The sequence below is a fragment of the Antechinus flavipes genome, chromosome 2, assembly GCF_016432865.1.
Source record: "Antechinus flavipes isolate AdamAnt ecotype Samford, QLD, Australia chromosome 2, AdamAnt_v2, whole genome shotgun sequence".
NCBI classification, from domain to species: domain Eukaryota; kingdom Metazoa; phylum Chordata; class Mammalia; order Dasyuromorphia; family Dasyuridae; genus Antechinus; species Antechinus flavipes.
Window position 1 is genome coordinate 640,184,140 of NC_067399.1, and position 16,890 is coordinate 640,201,029.

General features: G+C 40.1%; 1 protein-coding gene across 1 annotated transcript; it reads right to left on the bottom strand.

Moving 5' to 3' along the window:
* Positions 1 to 11,673: 11,673 nt before the first annotated feature.
* On the bottom strand, positions 11,674 to 16,077 carry LOC127547172 (zona pellucida sperm-binding protein 3-like). Its single transcript, XM_051973990.1, has 9 exons — positions 15,751 to 16,077; positions 14,669 to 14,787; positions 14,463 to 14,566; positions 13,856 to 14,033; positions 13,655 to 13,775; positions 13,491 to 13,582; positions 13,204 to 13,310; positions 11,925 to 12,023; positions 11,674 to 11,836 (listed from the first exon to the last, which is right to left on the bottom strand). Exons 1-9 carry the CDS (start codon positions 16,060 to 16,062, stop codon positions 11,685 to 11,687), a joined length of 1,284 nt encoding a protein of 427 aa, XP_051829950.1. The 5' UTR covers positions 16,063 to 16,077; the 3' UTR covers positions 11,674 to 11,684.
* Between the last annotated feature and the right edge of the window lie 813 nt (positions 16,078 to 16,890).

Below are 16,890 nucleotides of genomic sequence, written 5' to 3' on the forward strand. Positions count from 1 at the left end.
CGTGATGTGAACAAGAGCAAGACCAGCCTCCAGCTGGTCAGCTGACCCAGGACCGCCCCGGAGGCGGGGCCAGTCCCTGGCTCCTCCCTGGATGCTGGACCCCAGAGGACGGAGGGAGGGGGGAAGTGGTGGGAGGGAGCGCGGGAAGAGGCTGCTCGGCTCTGCTTCCCTCCCCCCGGCGGCTTCCTCTTGAAACTGACGTGGTTCATTTCAGTGTCTCCAACGTTCCATTCCCAGCCTCCTGCAGCCGAGCCAGAGAAAGCCTTTGTATTTGTCCGCAGGGCTTGGACCTCAGTGAGCACTGAAATCTCCAATCCTGTGCTGTGGTCGCCCGGCGGATACAAAATATACAAGTTAACCCACCGAGCTGGCTGGGCCCAGGAGCTAGAGAGTGGAGCGCCCGGCAAAGGGCAGAGCGTCTCCCACTCGGATCCGACCCTAGAGTGGGAAACATGACTGATGTATTACAATGTTACAAAGTAACGGGTGTGAAGGCTTTGGAACCATCACAGGAGATCGTGTTTGATCTTGGAGCAATAGGGAGTCACTGCAGTTCACTGAGCTCCAGTGTCTAACCTCCTAGACCGCTCCTGCTTATGTAAGATGGGAGATTTCCAGCTGGAAGCCACCTTACAGGGCATCTAAAAGTCCAGTCTCCTGCCTCTACCACCAGTTTTCTTTCTTTTTTCTATGTTCTTGCTTCTTCTTCTTCTTCTTCTTTTTTTTTTTTTTATAACTTTTTATTGACAGAATCCATGCCAGGGTAATTTTTTACATTATCCCTTGTACTCACTTCTGTTCCAACTTTTCCCCTCCCTCTCTTCCTCCCTCCACCCCCTCCCCCAGATGGCAAGCAGTCCTATACATGTTAAATATGTCACAGTATATCCTAGATACAATATATGTGTGCAGAACCCAACAGTTCTCTTGTTGTACAGGAAGAGTTGGATTCAGAAGGTTAAAAATAACCCTACCACCAGTTTTCTTTATTTTTTAAACAAGTGTTTATTTTCTCCCCCTCCTCCAATAAAAAAAAGAAAAAGTAAACCCTCATAATAATTATGCAGTCATACAAAGCAAATTTACATATCGTCCATGTCCAAAATCATCTGTCTAATACAGCAGTTTAAGACCCTCACCTCTCCAAATGGAGGTCCCGTGAACACTTCAAATTTTGTCTCTGACCCAATGGTGCCAAGCTCAAATAAAAACAATGCCAGGAGCTACATATTGACTTAGAAAACTACAAATGCAACTGAATTTTTATTTATTTTATCAAACATTTCCCAATTACCTTTTAATCTGGTATGGGACCACTGACTGGGAGTTTGACACCTTTGCTTTGGACCATTCCCAGCCTTTTACAGAACAGGAAACTGATGGCCCAGAGTGGGAAAGGTGACTTGGCAAAAAAGAATTTAACTAAGATGGAACCTAAGAAACTCCATCTTAGTTTGAAATAATTATAAGATAGCTATAGTTTGGTGAATAAGGGCCGTGTATGTCAATGCTTATTTTTTTTACCTTTTACCCTCATCGAACCGATCTCTTTGAGGCAGCTGATTATCCATAATATATATCATCCCCTCTATCCTGTTTGTACAAAAGGCAGATTAGCTATAGTTAATTGCAGATAGATCACATATACCTTTTTAAAAAAAAATAGCTTTTTTATTTTCAAGATATAAGCAAAGATAGTTTTCTGCATTCACCCTTGCAAAACCTTGTGGTCCAAAATTTTTTCCTTCCTTCCTCTCACCCCTTCCCCTTATATTGGCAAGTAATCCAATATATGTCAAACATGTGCAATTCTTCTATATATATTTCCACATTTATCATGCTGCACAAGAAAAATCAGATCAAAAGGGGAAAAAATGAGAAAGAAAACAAAAAGCAAGCAAACAACAACAAAAATGGTGAAAATACTATGTCAAGATCCACATTCAGTCCCCATGATCCTTTTTTGGATGCAGATGGCTCTCTCCAACACAACTCTGTTGGAACTAGCCTGAGTCACCTCATTGTGGAAAAGAGCCATATCAGTCAAAGTTGATCATCACATAACCTTGTTTTGCTGTGCACAATGTTCTCTTGGTTCTACTCACTTCACTTAGTGTCAGTTCATGTAAGTCTCTTCAAGTCTTTCTGAAATCAACCTGCTGATTGATTCTTATTGAATAATAATATTCCATAAAATTCAACATATATCCTTTTAAAGCAGGTGTTTCTTAAGTATAAGTTTGTTTTCTATATTTTCATGAATTCTTTTATCTTGTTGGTATATCCAATGAGAATAAAGAAATCATTTCCTTTGATTTTTGTTGTTTTTCTAGATATATATATATATATATATATATCAAAGTAAAATCCAACTTGGGTTGTATATAGGCACTCTCTGTGTAGATCATCACCCTTGCTGACAAATTGAAAATCTTTTGACTTAATTGACTGCTTGTTGGAATTTTTTCTTTTGATTTCTGTGACATGTCCAAAATCCCATCAGGAAGTGAAACCTGAGTAAGCATAGGCCCACTGATTCCACATACAGCCCTCTTCTCACTACAAGAGACTTTAGACTAGGTTTCTATTCCTGTAGATTGCTCACACCTGCATGCACATAGAGTCTGCCTGTGTAAATCCTGTTCAGGTCTGTTACCTGGACACTTCCTCAAAATGGAAGGGAGAGGGAGCAGAAAATATAAGACCATTTATTGTACATAAAAAGGTAGTTTTGAGGACTTTTATAAAATGATGAAGAACAAAATGAACAGAACCAAAAGAACAATCCATACAAAACTGTGAAAACAAACAACTTGGAAAGCTGTAAGAATTATGATTGATTAGACTGTTTCATTTCAAAGAAGTGATATAATTCATTTATTTGAAAGAAGTAATGGATTTAAAGGTACAGAATGAGATAACTATATTTTTGTATAAAGTCAATCAAGGGATTTGTATTATTTAATTATCATATTTATTTCACAAAATGTATTTTCTTTTTAATCAGGTGGAGGGAGAAAGAAAATAGATTTATTTTTTCTTAACATAAGTTTTATTGAAGTTTTGTTTTCATGATATATTTTACAGATTACTTCCATTTCCTGAGAGATTGTTTCTCCAGGGCAGGGAACTCTCTTTTCTTTTCTTTTCTTTTCTTTTTTTTTTTTTAACCTTTTTTTATATCCATAGTGGTTAGCACAGTGCCTGATGTATAGTAGGGTCTTAATGAATAGTTGTTTATTTGGAGGATGAACTGGAGTGGAGACATTTAAGGAAGGGAGACCAATTAGGAAACCATTGTCATAATCTAAGCAATGGTCTCCTTTAAGGCTGCTGTGATGGGGATTTCTCTAGAGAGAGATTGCCCAGTTTCACAGGCAATTTGTTTTGTGGGTAGAAGCTCTGTATTACCAATATGATAACTTGTACATTTGAGAAGTCATGTAAAAGATATCAACCATGAAATATATGCTCGGAAGAGCTGGCAGCCAGCCAGATTGCAAATGCCTGTGTGTAGCACTGATACTTGGGGAATGTTAAAAGATGAAGGTCTCTAGCACAATGGATGTCTCTGTGCTCCCACTCCCTACCCCCCACCTCCTGTTAATTTTTAATTTAATTTTTATTTTTCATTTATTCCCTATTACCTTTTAAAAATGTTTTTATTTAATATTTTGTTTTTACCCAATTACCTGTAAAAACAGTTTTTAACATTCATTTAAAATTTTTTGAGTTCCAAATTTTCTCTCTTCATCCCTAGCTTCCTTTTGAGAAGGCAAGCAAATTGATACAGATTATACACATGCAGTCCTGCAAAACATATTTTCACATTAGCCATGTTGTAAAAGGAAACCCAGACAAAAGAACAAGAAAAATTAAGAAAGTTTAAAAAGTATACTTTGATAGGCATTCAGACTCCATCAATTCTTTCTTTAGAGGAGCACAACATTTTTCATCATACATTTTAGGAATTATCTTGGATCATTGAATTGAGAATAGTCACAATTGATCATCTTTATAATTTTGCTGTTATAATATACAATATTCACCTGGTTCTGCTCATTTCATCTTGCATCATCAGTTCATATAATTCTTTCCAGGTTTTTCTGAGAGCATCCTGTCTTTTTTTATACAACAATAACATTCTATCCTAATCATAGGCAATTTATTCAGCCACAGTGGATAATTCTTGATGGAAGGATATGGACCATGAGAGGAAGAGAAAGTATAAGAGTTGAACTACTTGAAAGCTGTGACAAAAAAAAAAAAAAAAAAGAACCTTGACACAATGATGTAAGAAATAATCTAAGAAAATTGTCCTGGAATGATAGAACATAAGGGGAAAGTAGAAATAGAAAAAAATCCCACTGATCACTATATCAAAGAGATCCTACAAAAAAAATACATAGGAATATTATTGCCAAATTTTGAAATCCCCAGATCAAAGATAAAACTGCAAAAAACAAGAAAAAAAATAATTCAAACATGCTGGAGCTACAGTTAGAATTATACAGGACTTAGCAGCAGCCGCAATAAAAGACTGCAGGTCTTGGAATTGTACATACTGGCAATCAAAGGAACTAGGCCTGTGGTCAGAATATAATATCCAGCAAAATTATTTTAAAAAATGAAAATACAAAGAACTTGCAGCTTTTTAGGACTTTCAACCAAACCTGAACTTTAATGGAAAATTTAACATACAAGAGCCAGTATCCAAGATTAATTTCAAGGAAATTAATATGGACTATTTATTTATTTTTACATGGAAATGTATAACTTTGTAATATCTCAGTTTCCCTACCTCAGTTTCCCTGCATTGTAATACTTCAGTTTCTTTGCCTCAGTTTCCCTGAATAGTATGCTATGGCCACCCCCTCTTCCTGGTCATTAGGACTGAGAGAATGGGAGCCTTGAAGCTCTGGCCACTCTCATAAAACTCCAGATAACTTATCTCAACTGCCTGGATGGTATTCACTATCTTTTTGGCCCAGACTTCCTGTCTCCTGCTCAACCATCTTCTTGACTCCCAACCTGTCAGAATTTAAAAAGTTATGGTCCTTCCTGGAATTTCCACTCACCCAGTGCTCTGCCCCACCTTGCTTTTGTTTCCCTGATATCTGGAGCCCTATAAAAGTCTCTGGAATTACTTGCTCGTTGCTGGATGCTTTGAGACAAGAGTCCATTCAGCCAGCTGGGTCCTGCCATTAGTCCAAATTCTCTACTGTTAAAATATTAAAAACCTAATATCTGTCTTGCCTCAGTTTCTCCAGCATTACAATATATGTTTAAAATTGACACCAGTTGTTAAGTAGCTAAAAAGAAAGCTTGGAGCAGCATTGAGTTTGATCTGATTTTGATGTAATAGGACTCTGTGGCCCCTTAATCTTTGTGGGGGGAGGGGGGATACGGTCAGAAAACCCTAAATCTCCTGACAACCCCTCCCCACTTTTTTACTTGATCTTGGTGAAACTCCTAAAATAATCTCCATCTTAAATTCACTTGGAGATCCTGGTCTTGGGAATAATCCCCACCCATTATTGATCTAGAAATTATTCTCTCTATTCATCTGGAGATCACTCTAGGCCATAGAAAGCTAAATGAAATTGAACTCTGTACCCCACATCACTGCTATCGTCTAATCAGGAGCTCATGAGAACTGCTCAGGGAAAATAAACCATTTTTGCCAAAGCCTCACTTGAAGACTGAAACTGCGAATTCTTTCCCAAAACCTGAGACACCGACCTGGGGATCCCCAAATGCTGGTAGGGTGTCTTGTCCCTCAACAACTTAAAAAGCAAAACTATCTAGAAAAAAGTAAAAATAGTCATTATGTTATACCCCTGCTCTTCTGGTTCTGCCCATTTCACTTAGCATCAATTCATATAAATCTCTCCAGGTTTCCAGGAGGTTCAGAGGAAAAACAGACACAGAAGCATTAGGGGAAGGAGGAAAGCCTACTCACGTAGGGAATGAGTGAAATAAGTATATATATATATATATATATATATATATATATATATATATATATATATATATATATATACATATATACATATTATATCTATCTATCTATCTAAAATGAAGGCTATATATAAAGTGAAAGCTATAGCACCTTCCAAAATCTATAAATAAGGAGGGATAGGGGAAGGGAATAGAATAAGGTAAAGTGCAGAAGAGAATGTAGATTTATGGCAGTGGAACAAGCTATGTACATTAATGGGCAACAGATTAAGGTTAAGGGTGAAGGTACAGAAGGGTGTTTAGGTTAATTGGAATTCATCCCATTTGTAGATGAATGGGAACAGGTTAAACAGGAAAGCAAAGGGTGGGGGGGACCATGAGTGAGGGGAGATTAAGTAAGGCAAATTAAGGAGCAGAATTAAAGTGGAAGAATTATCAGGGATAGGAAATAAGAGATATACAGAAATATTACAATAAGGATCAGGAGTAGAATTTATCAGAAAAAAAAAGTAATGTTTGTAATTATTGATTTTAGACAAAATCAAACTTAAAGATTTGATCGAGAGAAATCTACATTATGTCATCCATGTTACTGTTTTAAATGCATATTTACATAGGGTAAATGCATATTACATACATATGTGTGTGAGAATATGGGGTTATGTATGCATGTAGGTCTATGTATGTTTTTATACAGATATATGTATGTGTGTGTGGGTCTGTGGGCAGGTGTGAATATGTGTGTATATATGTATATATACACACACATATATGTGTGTGAATATATGCATATAAAAATATATCTGTGCTTAGCTATAGCCTGCTTAGGGGAAGTGGGGGCAGATTAAAGAGAAAAAAAGAAAAAATGCTCAGTAGAGAACAACAGAATAATCTGCAAGGAAGAAAAGATGGATAATCACGAATATAATTTCTTCTACTATTGTGTATGCTTTATTGAAATGGAAATTTATTGTTATATATTTTGAATCCTTTCTGATCTGCTGGATACATGACAATGTTTTGTTTTGTTTTTCTAATTTTCCTTTTCTGTCTTTTTTCTATTCTGTTTTAAATTATTTTGTATTTAGTTCAATAAATTAAAAAAAAAAGAATCATTTAAATACTTTGGTGATTTCTTCTATGAGGAACACTGTTCTTTTAGGGATGTAAAAAATCCTTGACCTTTATAAGATATGTTTATAGGATCCAGAGGTGGAAGGAAATTCACAGGTTATCTAATCAAACTCCCACATTTTACAGATGAGTAAATTGAAGCTTTTGGAGATTGTGACTTGCCTGAGGACATTCAAGTGGCAACTAGAGACAGGATTTGAATTCTGCTCCTTTGATTCCAAAATCCATATTCCTTCTACTGCACCACACCATACAACATTTACTCAAATAAATCTGTGATTTTATGATTCCACGGATATGAGTCCAACCACATAAATTTATATTATTAGTTTTACCTAAGCTGGCTGCTTTTTTTTTTCTTTCCATTTTTGAGATGTAATTCAGAGGTCAAACTTTTTTGCACAGGATCTGTCTCTGGTTTACAGAGATACTGCTTTTTGTTGTAAAAATAAACCCTTGTTGTAGAAATAACCCTTTTCTTCATTTAGTGGGGATAAATTAGTTTATGTTAGCTAATCATTGAAGCATGCACAGAGATTTTCTATCTGCTTCTAATCCAAACCCATGGAAACTTTGGGGAGCGTACTTCTGCCCGTTAATGCCAGCGGGGTTGATACTGGGTAAAGATGGAAATTCTAATTGATGGAAAGACATCATCACTCAGGAGGCGTTGAGCTGGTACTGAAATGTATACAAAGAAATGACATAATTTCTCTTATTCTTTCCTTTGCAGCTTTGAAGAGGCAACATGGCCTTGAGCTGCCAGGTGAAGGACAGGGCATTGGGCTGATCATTTTCCAACCTGGCTGCCATGTGTCAACGAACACAGGGTACCCGTTTACTTTGTTCTTCATCTTGGGCAAATGAATATTCTGAGAAGGGAATACCCAGCTGGCCTGGGGAGTTAAGGAGGTTCCTGTAGAGGTGTGGCCAGCAACTGGAAGGGGTAGCAATGCCCACCAGAATGGTAATGGCTGACAGTGGGCAACCCCTACAAGTGGATATGGAATCATGCACTTGTAACTGCTTTGGGAAGTGAGACTCCTAGTGGTAGAGAAAAGTGCCAAACACAGGCACTGACCCACGGTGGTCCCCGCTGCTGCTGGACTTCCTTTCCAGCAGGTAAGGGGATTGTTTCCCCTGTAGAGTCTCAGAGTTTCTCTGCTTCAACTTTCATCTTGCTTGCCAAGTGGTCACTCAGGCTTTATTTCAATCAATCATCAATCAACATTTATTAAGTACCTACTATATACCAGGGCTTAGTGTGAAGACCTGGATAGAGAACCATATTAATAAGAGTGTAAAACAGATTTAACATTGGGGAATCAATGTAGTGACGCAACTTTATCTCTTGGCAGAAATAGTGGATGAGAAGCACAGAAAGCACAGAACCCAGTTCACTTATTGATTTAAGTATTGATTTAACCAGACCTGGTGCCTCAAGCCTATAATTCCATCAATCAAAGAGGCTGAGAGTGGTGGAATTCGAACTCAGAGCTTCTGAGCTGCAGCTGGCTAAAGTTGATGGAATGTTTGCACTAAATTCAGTATGAAAGTAGCGAGTCCTTGGTACCAGAGTGCTAAAGGAAAACCAGCTCAGGTTGGAAGCAAATCAGGTCAAAGCTACCCCAGCATGAGTGGAACAAGCTAGTGAGTGGCCGCTCTATTTCCAGCCGTGGCCAGATAGGGAGACCTCGGATTTTTAAAAAGAAAAAAAAAAAAGGAAGGGGAAGAAGAGGGGTGACAAAAATAAACATATCGATATTTCTGTTGCCACCCATCTATTCCAGGGGGAAAAATCAGGAAATCTAGTATAGCATTCTCCTTGCCTTAACAACTAAAATTCTAGTTACTCTAGATAGAGGGTTCTTAACTCTTTCCATCTGGTGAAACCTATGATCTCCTTAGAATCATGTTTTTAAACATTTGAAAGAAATGTTAAAGATATTTTTTCCTACCCAAAGTGATGAACCCTTTGAAATCTGAAACAAATCCCAGTTTAACAACATCCATCCTCCATCACAAGAATCTTTCCTCTGGGTTCCTACAGCTGCTACAAGACTCATCTCCTTTAAGTCCCCAGTGTCTAACTCGGATCCAGCTAATATTATCAACACTTCTGATGCCCTTTGTCCTGCAACTGGAGATCCTGGCTTCTGGACGTTATCAAGCTCTGATTGTCAGCCTCATGGGGCTTGGAGATAAGAAAAAGGCTCTTGACCTCAGCTTGAGCTATAGGGACCCCAAGGACCTTTCTTCCCCAGCTCAGGGTCTCGGTGTGATTTTGACTGAGGTCATAGGCTCACATGATCAGAACTGAACATAATTCCTTAGCCCAACTGACTCCCTCCTAATCTGTCTCACCTATACTACTAGAACAAATAAAAGGGGGTCATAATGAGGAGGGAAGAAAAGGTGGAAAGAAGGGGAAGGTAAATTAGTAAAGAATATAGTGCAGCTCATTAAGGAGATAGCTCACAAAACCCACATGGGGACTTTTCCTAATGAAGATCCTTAAGATTCTCTAGTCTCAAGTTCTTTTGCTCTAGTCTTAACCTGGGTCTTTTTTTTTTTTTTTAAATATAAATCCTGTCACTCTATGAGGTGGCCAGCCTGCATCTTTAGTTAAAGAGCTGACAGATTTCTAGCTGGTTTAGCCTGGAAGAGACAAAAGATAAAACAAAAATTAGTTGGGAGAAGTCCAAGCATTTCTGGGAAATGCTTCCCTCAGCTGGGTATATTGGAAAAGTTAGTTTTTTTTTTTTTTTTCCCCCAAAGCACTGTTCAAAACTGCTACTATAGTTAGCTAATTGTAGTCAGTCTATCTTCAGAAAAAGGAACTAATGGGAATTGGAGAGAAAAAAAAAGGATAATTTTGGTACATTTCTGCTATAGAAAGGTAAAGCAGCTAGGCTTTGAAGAGTGCTTGTGTCCCTTGCTACATATACACTTTGAACTGATGAGGATAGAGGTACTTTGGTTCTTAACGCTCCTTGCCACTCCATATTGTATTTTGATAACTATCTAGTCTAAATCCTATGTATTTTATGTATTTAAAAACCATTTCAGAGTTTCCATGACAAAAAGCAAATTCCTGTTTTAGAGCTACAGTTTTAAATCCAGATTACAGATTTTATATTGATCTTTGTATTAAGGTTTTATGAAAACTAGCCTTTTATAAGCAGAACTTTGCAAAGACATTCAAATCTAATGTGGTTTTTTTTTTCCCAGAAGCTTTTGTTGATTTGAAGTTCACAAGGGGAGGAGAGAAGTCCTCCGCTCCACTTGTTTCACTATTTAGTGGCCAAATGTTTTTTTAAAAGAGTGATTATACCATGTCACTAGTCAACTTACACAGCTGCAGTCAAGCTTACTGATGGAGACTTGCTCCCCAAGAAAGCAGAGATCTAAGCATTGATCTTGCAATTGGGCTACTTGGTAGGGTAAATATCCATTTTTAGCTTATGAGATTCCATTTAAGTCATACTAAACAGGAATTAAGTTTCCATATCCCTAAACACATCCAAACTCACATTTGTGGTCCTAATTCTAAAGCAAAGAACATGCAGGTAGACCCCGTCCCCTTTTCCTTTTGCCTGCCATGTTTTAAAGCACTTGTTCTGAAGCAGCTTGATGGGATAGTGGATAGAGCACCAGCTTTAGAGTTGGGAGGATCAAAGCAGAACTCTAGCCTGACACCCAACTGCCTCACAAAAATAAAAAATAAAATCAAAGTGCTTGTTTTGACTCTAAGATGCCGTCTCATACCTATCAGTTTGACTAACAAAAGAAAAATGGCAAATACTGGAAAGGATCTGGAAAAATTGGGACATTAAATTTTTGGTGGGATTGTGAACTAGTTTAAAGCATTCTGGGGAATAATTTAAAACTATGCCTGAAGAACTATAAAACTCCGCACATCCTTGTACCCAGAAATATCAAGTCTCTCAGAGAGAAGGGAAAAGGACCTGTTTGTACAAAAAAAAAAAATCTTTCTATGGTGGCAAAAAACTGGAAGTTGAGAGGGATGCCCATCAATGGGGCTGAACAAATTGTACTACGTGTCTAATGGAACACTATTGTACTATAACAATGAGCAGGATGTACTCAAAAACCTGGGAAGACTTACATGAACTGATGTAAAATAAAGTGAGCAGAACCAGAATGTACACACTAGCAGAAATACTGTAAAAATATTGTTATTGTAAAAACTGTAAGAGGCTTGGCTACTCTGATCAATATAATTCCTAAGGATTCTTGATGAAAATTGCATTCTACCTCCAGAGAGAGCTGATGAATTTGAGCACAGATTGAGGTTTTTTTTTTTTAATTCTATTTTGTTTGTGTTCTTTTGCAACAGCTTACATGGAAATATATTTCACATGATTTCATATGTATAATATGAAACTGAAGGAAAGAATTCCCAACTCAATTTAAAAATGCCATCCAAACCCTTTTTACATGTAATTGGGGAATATTTAATGAAATAAAATTAAATGCTCTTGTTTTCTAGCTTCACATTTATGAAGCTACTATTTAATATCTTGCCTGTGCCCTCAAATTAATCCCAGACACAGATGTGTTTTCCTTCACTTTATTTCAGAATGAGAAAAGCCCTTGTCATTTCTGGAACAAGGATACTTATATCTGCGGCTGCCTAAGATGAGGCATATCGTTAGGCAGACCGTGGCAGCCATCCCAATACTCAACCCCAGCAGCAGCTCTGGCCATTCTGGGATGCCTGAGAGAAAGTACAAGAGAGCCAGTGGTTAAAGGTGGAATGAAGCCAAGCCAGATACTTCCTATATTGAGCCAGACCCTCGACTTACCTCCAATATTGTTCTCATGCCCTGATCTTGGTCCATTCTCGGTCTCATAGAGGAGCAGAGGTCCCAGCATCAGGTCAGCCTCTAATTCTGAATGGTTACCTAGGAGACCGCACAGGAAATGGCTCATTGTCAACTCAGGTTCCAGGTTCTATGGTGAAAGTCTTCTAGAGCCTCCGTCCTATCTATGACCTTCTGTTCTAATATCTTCAGTCCTGCTCAAGCTAATATCTATTATCTCTCAGTTAATACCCCTAATTAGCAGCCTCTGAAGTTTATTTTAGTTATCTAAACCAAAATATATGATAAATTCCTCTAAGGCCTCCAGTGATAGGAGGTTCTTGTTACCTCCCTTAGATACCCCGTTCTTTTTTGGGGAGACCATTTTATATGGTTTTTAGCCCTGTTCTTTCCTTCCTCAATCCAATTATGAATCACAACATTATCATTTATATAGCACCTACTATGTGCTAGATCTTGTTCTAAATGCTTTAAATACATTTGCATTTGATCCTAGAATTACGGTAGAAAACTGAGGGCAGAATGTTGTATATTAAATGCATCTAGTTTTTCCCAAGTTGTTTTGATGAGAGGCTGTGTATTCTAAAATTTGAGATTGACAAAGGCCATCAGTAAATGCCTCTACTCTTTCTATCCCCAGCCAATGCTTTTGCTGTTACACAATCACATCTCTCAATTCTTGAAGAGGACTGTGACTTCAGGGAGGTGAAGTCATGACCTGCAAGTAAATTGGATTGAAGTGAGGGATGGCTGGGCAAGGTCACCTGCCTCACTTTCCCCTCCAGACCCATCTGGGGCCAATGATCAGATATAGATCAGGATGATTGGAGATGGCTCTGGATGCAATGGGAGACCTTCCAGGGGTCCTCAAACTTTTAAAATAGGGAGCCAGTTCACTGTCCCTCAGACTGTTGGAGGGCTGGACTATAGTAAAAACAAAAAGTTTTATGGGCCTTTAAATAAAGAAACTTCATAGCCCTGGGTGAGGGGGATAATCGTCCTCAGCTGCTACATCTGGCCCACGGGCCGTAGTTTGAGGACCCCTGCTACCCTTTTTAACAGGTCTCAATTTGACTGACGCTGCAGCCACAAGACTACTGACCACCCAGGTTTTTGAAGCAGTCATTTCTTTTCCTCATTTCTTATGGAGCTGGTAAATAGCTCTTCACTATCTTTATGTTTCAAGAAAGTGGGATCTATTCTACTCTCCCATCTCTAGAATCCTGCCAGACTGGGGTAGACTAGTCTCTACTCAATTTACCTCGTTCCTCATCTGATAGGCTCCGCTTCCTGGAGGAAGAGAAAGACGTGCAAGTCCCCATTTTGCAGCAGCTGCAGATGTCTCTAGGACCTTCCACAGGGATCCATCTGAGATAGAAAAAGGGACAAGTCATTCTGGGAACAACCCATTTTACTCATTAACCTTAGTTCTGCTTTCCATAAAATGGGGATAGCACATCTTTTAAGTTGTGGGGTACTCCATAAAATAAGAAATTATTTGCCCTTGTCCCTTCTATTCCCATCATTCTGAATTCTCAAGATACTTACTTGTCAGTTGTTAAATTATACGAACAGGCTTTGTTTAAGGGACTGGGGGCCTGGTCAGTAGTTGTGACTTTTAGGTGGCAGGTGATATAGATCTAAGAAAAAGAAGGGAGGGGTTAGGAAGATCCAGGGAATTCAGAATCTGTAGTTTCCAAGGGAGGAGTTACCTCATTCCTGGCATCTTGAGCAAACATGAAGGAGTCTATCATAAAACGTAGCACATTCTGTCCAGGCCGAGGAGAAACGAAGCTTGAGGATGAATCGTGGGATTGTCCATCTACCAAGCACCTGGGTATAATAGGCCTGCATCAGCTATATCCGAGGACTACTCCCTCCTCCCCCAGTTTCTGTCTTCTTTGCCCTCTTACCCATTGAAGTCAATGACAACATAGTGGGGGACAGAGGCTGGATCTGGGGTCAGCGTGGCTTTGCAGCTGTCTACAAAGAGCCTCAGGGGCACATGGTAGCCAGTGTAGACATCAGCTTGGATGTGGATCAAGTCACCCAGCTGAAAAGCTGAAGAGGTCCTCCCTGTACTCCAGTCATCTAGAAGTTAAGGAGCAAGAGAACGTTCATCTTCTCACTTTCATCCCAACTCCTTCCCCAAACCACCGTCTCCTCATCTGCTTCCCCTGTTCGTAGTTTTGGGATTTCAAGTCATGTTTCTGGTGCTGTTTCAATCTGAAACTTCCTTCAGAACTGGGGCTAAACTAAAATATCCCTCTGTAATGCTTATTCTCCCCCCCGCTCTCCATAGGGGGCCTTCTAGGGCTGCCATTTTGTAAAGTTTCCTAGGCTGGCCTTCATTCCCATCCCAACCTGGCTTCTGTCCTTCAAAACCATGTACCCCTGTAGGGTACCTTTATCCCTTCCTCCCTCTATCAGAATGTAAGTTCCTTGAAATTAGGGGCTCCATTTTATATCCCCAGTCATTTATCCCTTCCTTCTATGAGGCAGAATCTTGACATCCCATACCTTCCATGAGGCGAAGAGAAAATTTGAGCTGCTGTTTCCTAGACAGGGTGGAACGGAAAGGGATCCAGGTAGGACGAATGGCTCTGCTGCTCACATTATCTCTCCTAAAAGGAGGGGACAGAGGGCTGAGATACTAGGAAGCAGGAGAGAGGGACTCCCTGGTAGGGTAGCTGTAGACCCTGAGCTTACCCTCCCCCATCTCTTACCTGGGGTATTTGCACTGAATGGGGACTGAGACAGAACTGCTTCTCAGGACCAGTGGGCTCCGGGAAAGGCTTGGTGCATAATGAAGCATTGTGCTGTAGATCAGTGAGTCTGGGCTCATCTGAGGGAGAAGAAAGGTCCCAATAAGACCTTGGGTCTATAGGACCCTGCAGCTTGATGGTCAAGGGCTTGTCCCGTCTTCATACTCAAAGGGCAGGCTGGCCAGCTTAGCCAAAGCAGTAGGGCATCCAGAGGGAGAGGCAAGGGGTGGCTATGTGCCAGGCAATTCAGATCATAGTAGCGGACAGGACCAGGCCATTATCATCCCTTCCTACTAATGGGATAGCCCAAGAGCTTCATCCCATAAGCCTTTGCAACAGCAATGCTTTCAGGATCATTCTGGGAAGTATCATTTAGTCCCACAGCCAGATTGAAGAGCCAGAAAAGAAAGCTCTTGCCCTCAATTCTTGGTACCATCATATCACATCAGAAATAGACAACATTTTATAAGAGCAAATGACATTAAGAAAAAGGCATTTACTTTGTTAATGTGCCTTAAGGACCAAGGGATCTACCCACCTGCCTTGAAATCACAGCCTTCTTTATTCATTCTCTCCCCATTAGAACCTAAATTTCTTGGAGCAGGGAGCCTGACCATCCTATTTGTATCTCCAGCATTTAGCTTGGTGCTTTACAGATAGTAAGCATTTAATGTAACTTCTTTCATTCATTCATTCTGTCTTTCACACTAATGCTAGTAATCCTTACTCAACAGATGGAATAATCTTTACTCAACAGATGAATAATCTTTACTCAACAGATTGGAAATGAGGTAGGGCACCTTGATTAGTCAGGGGTAGGAGGTCTAATCCCAGTTCAGCAGGGATCATGTTCACCTATTGTCAGGAGGAAACTGAGGCAGGATTACACCACTAGAACACGTCTGAGGCTGAATTTGAGTTCAGGGTTTCCTGATTTTAGGACTGGAGTTCTATCCACCGTGCTACTTTGTTGCCCTTCTTGTAGCTTTAACAGTTACCAAATCCTTTGAGTCGTAGGAATACTTCCTAGGGTGGAATCTTACCTGGAGTTTACTTCCACACTCATGAAGTGCCACCTCAAAGATTATTGTCTTGCTCAGAGGATCCGAGGACACTGGGGCACAGGCAGCAGGGCCCAGGGTCAGCTCAGAAGCCCGGACCAGCCGCCCAGTCCCAAAGAAGTCCCTGTTCACACTCACTACCAGTCGATCATTCTTACACACCACTGCCACCACAGGGGGGGCCGAGAATCCCAGAGCAGCAGTCTCCCAGGAGGGAGACTTAGTTTCAGCCCCGTCACCATTCTGGAAAGCCCAGAGTAAGAGAACGGACACTAGCGCAGCTCCCAGCCCCATCTCACCCTCTTTAGGGGAGAGGAGCTACTGCCCAGGGCTTTTATACCTTCCCCACCACTCCACATTCACTCTCCGCCCCCATCCCATCCTCATGCTCAAACCCGGTACACCTGACTCCATCCCAGCTGCCTCAAAGTTCATCCTCAGCCAGGGATGCGCAAGAATAAGGAGGGGAATCTGCTTCCACCTGTTGGGGATTTGGAAGTGCTGAATTGGAGTCAGAAGAGCTGAGTTCAGATTTCTCTCTTCCCTGGACCTCAGTCTTCTCATCTGTAGAATGAAAAGGTTGGGCAAGAAAGCTCTAAGTTTCTTAGACATTATTCTCGTCCCTGAACTCTGCAGTCCAGCTACACTGATCTGTTTGCTGTTTATGGAACATAATTTATGTGTATATCTAGCAAGAGAATTGGAAATGTGATGAAAAGGAAACCTCCCAGTGCCAGACTGAATGGTGCTTAATATTTTAATATTATTCTATTAAGATTATTTTTCTCTAGGTTTATCGTGACTCCTAGTCCTCTCCCAGTCCTAGGAAGGACTGGAGCTCCTTTCATTCTCTCTCCCTAGCACCTATCCCTCCCATTCCACCCCCCCTTCCCACCTCCAAGAACTGCTCCAGAACAACAATACACCATTCTGGGATTTGTCCACCTGAGTGTGAATCCAATCCTCCAATCTCAGGCTTATTCTCATCCAATCAGAAAGCTTCTTGATTGCAGCAGGGATGTTTTGACTATTCTCACATTTTTATCCAATATCCTGCTTGGACAAAAATAGACTATTCTGATGGCCACCAATGCTAATAGTCACCAAAGACAAGGTTAAAAG

Coding starts and splice junctions, on each gene's coding strand:
- LOC127547172 (XM_051973990.1), bottom strand. CDS start 16,062: ATGGGGCTGGGAGCTGCGCTAGTGTCCGTTCTCTTACTCTGGGCTTTC. Junction 14,567..14,668: donor ATTCAGTGCAAATACCCCAG/GTAAGAGATGGG, acceptor CCCTCCTTTTAG/GAGAGATAATGTGAGCAGCA. Junction 14,034..14,462: donor TTCTCTTCGCCTCATGGAAG/GTATGGGATGTC, acceptor CTTAACTTCTAG/ATGACTGGAGTACAGGGAGG.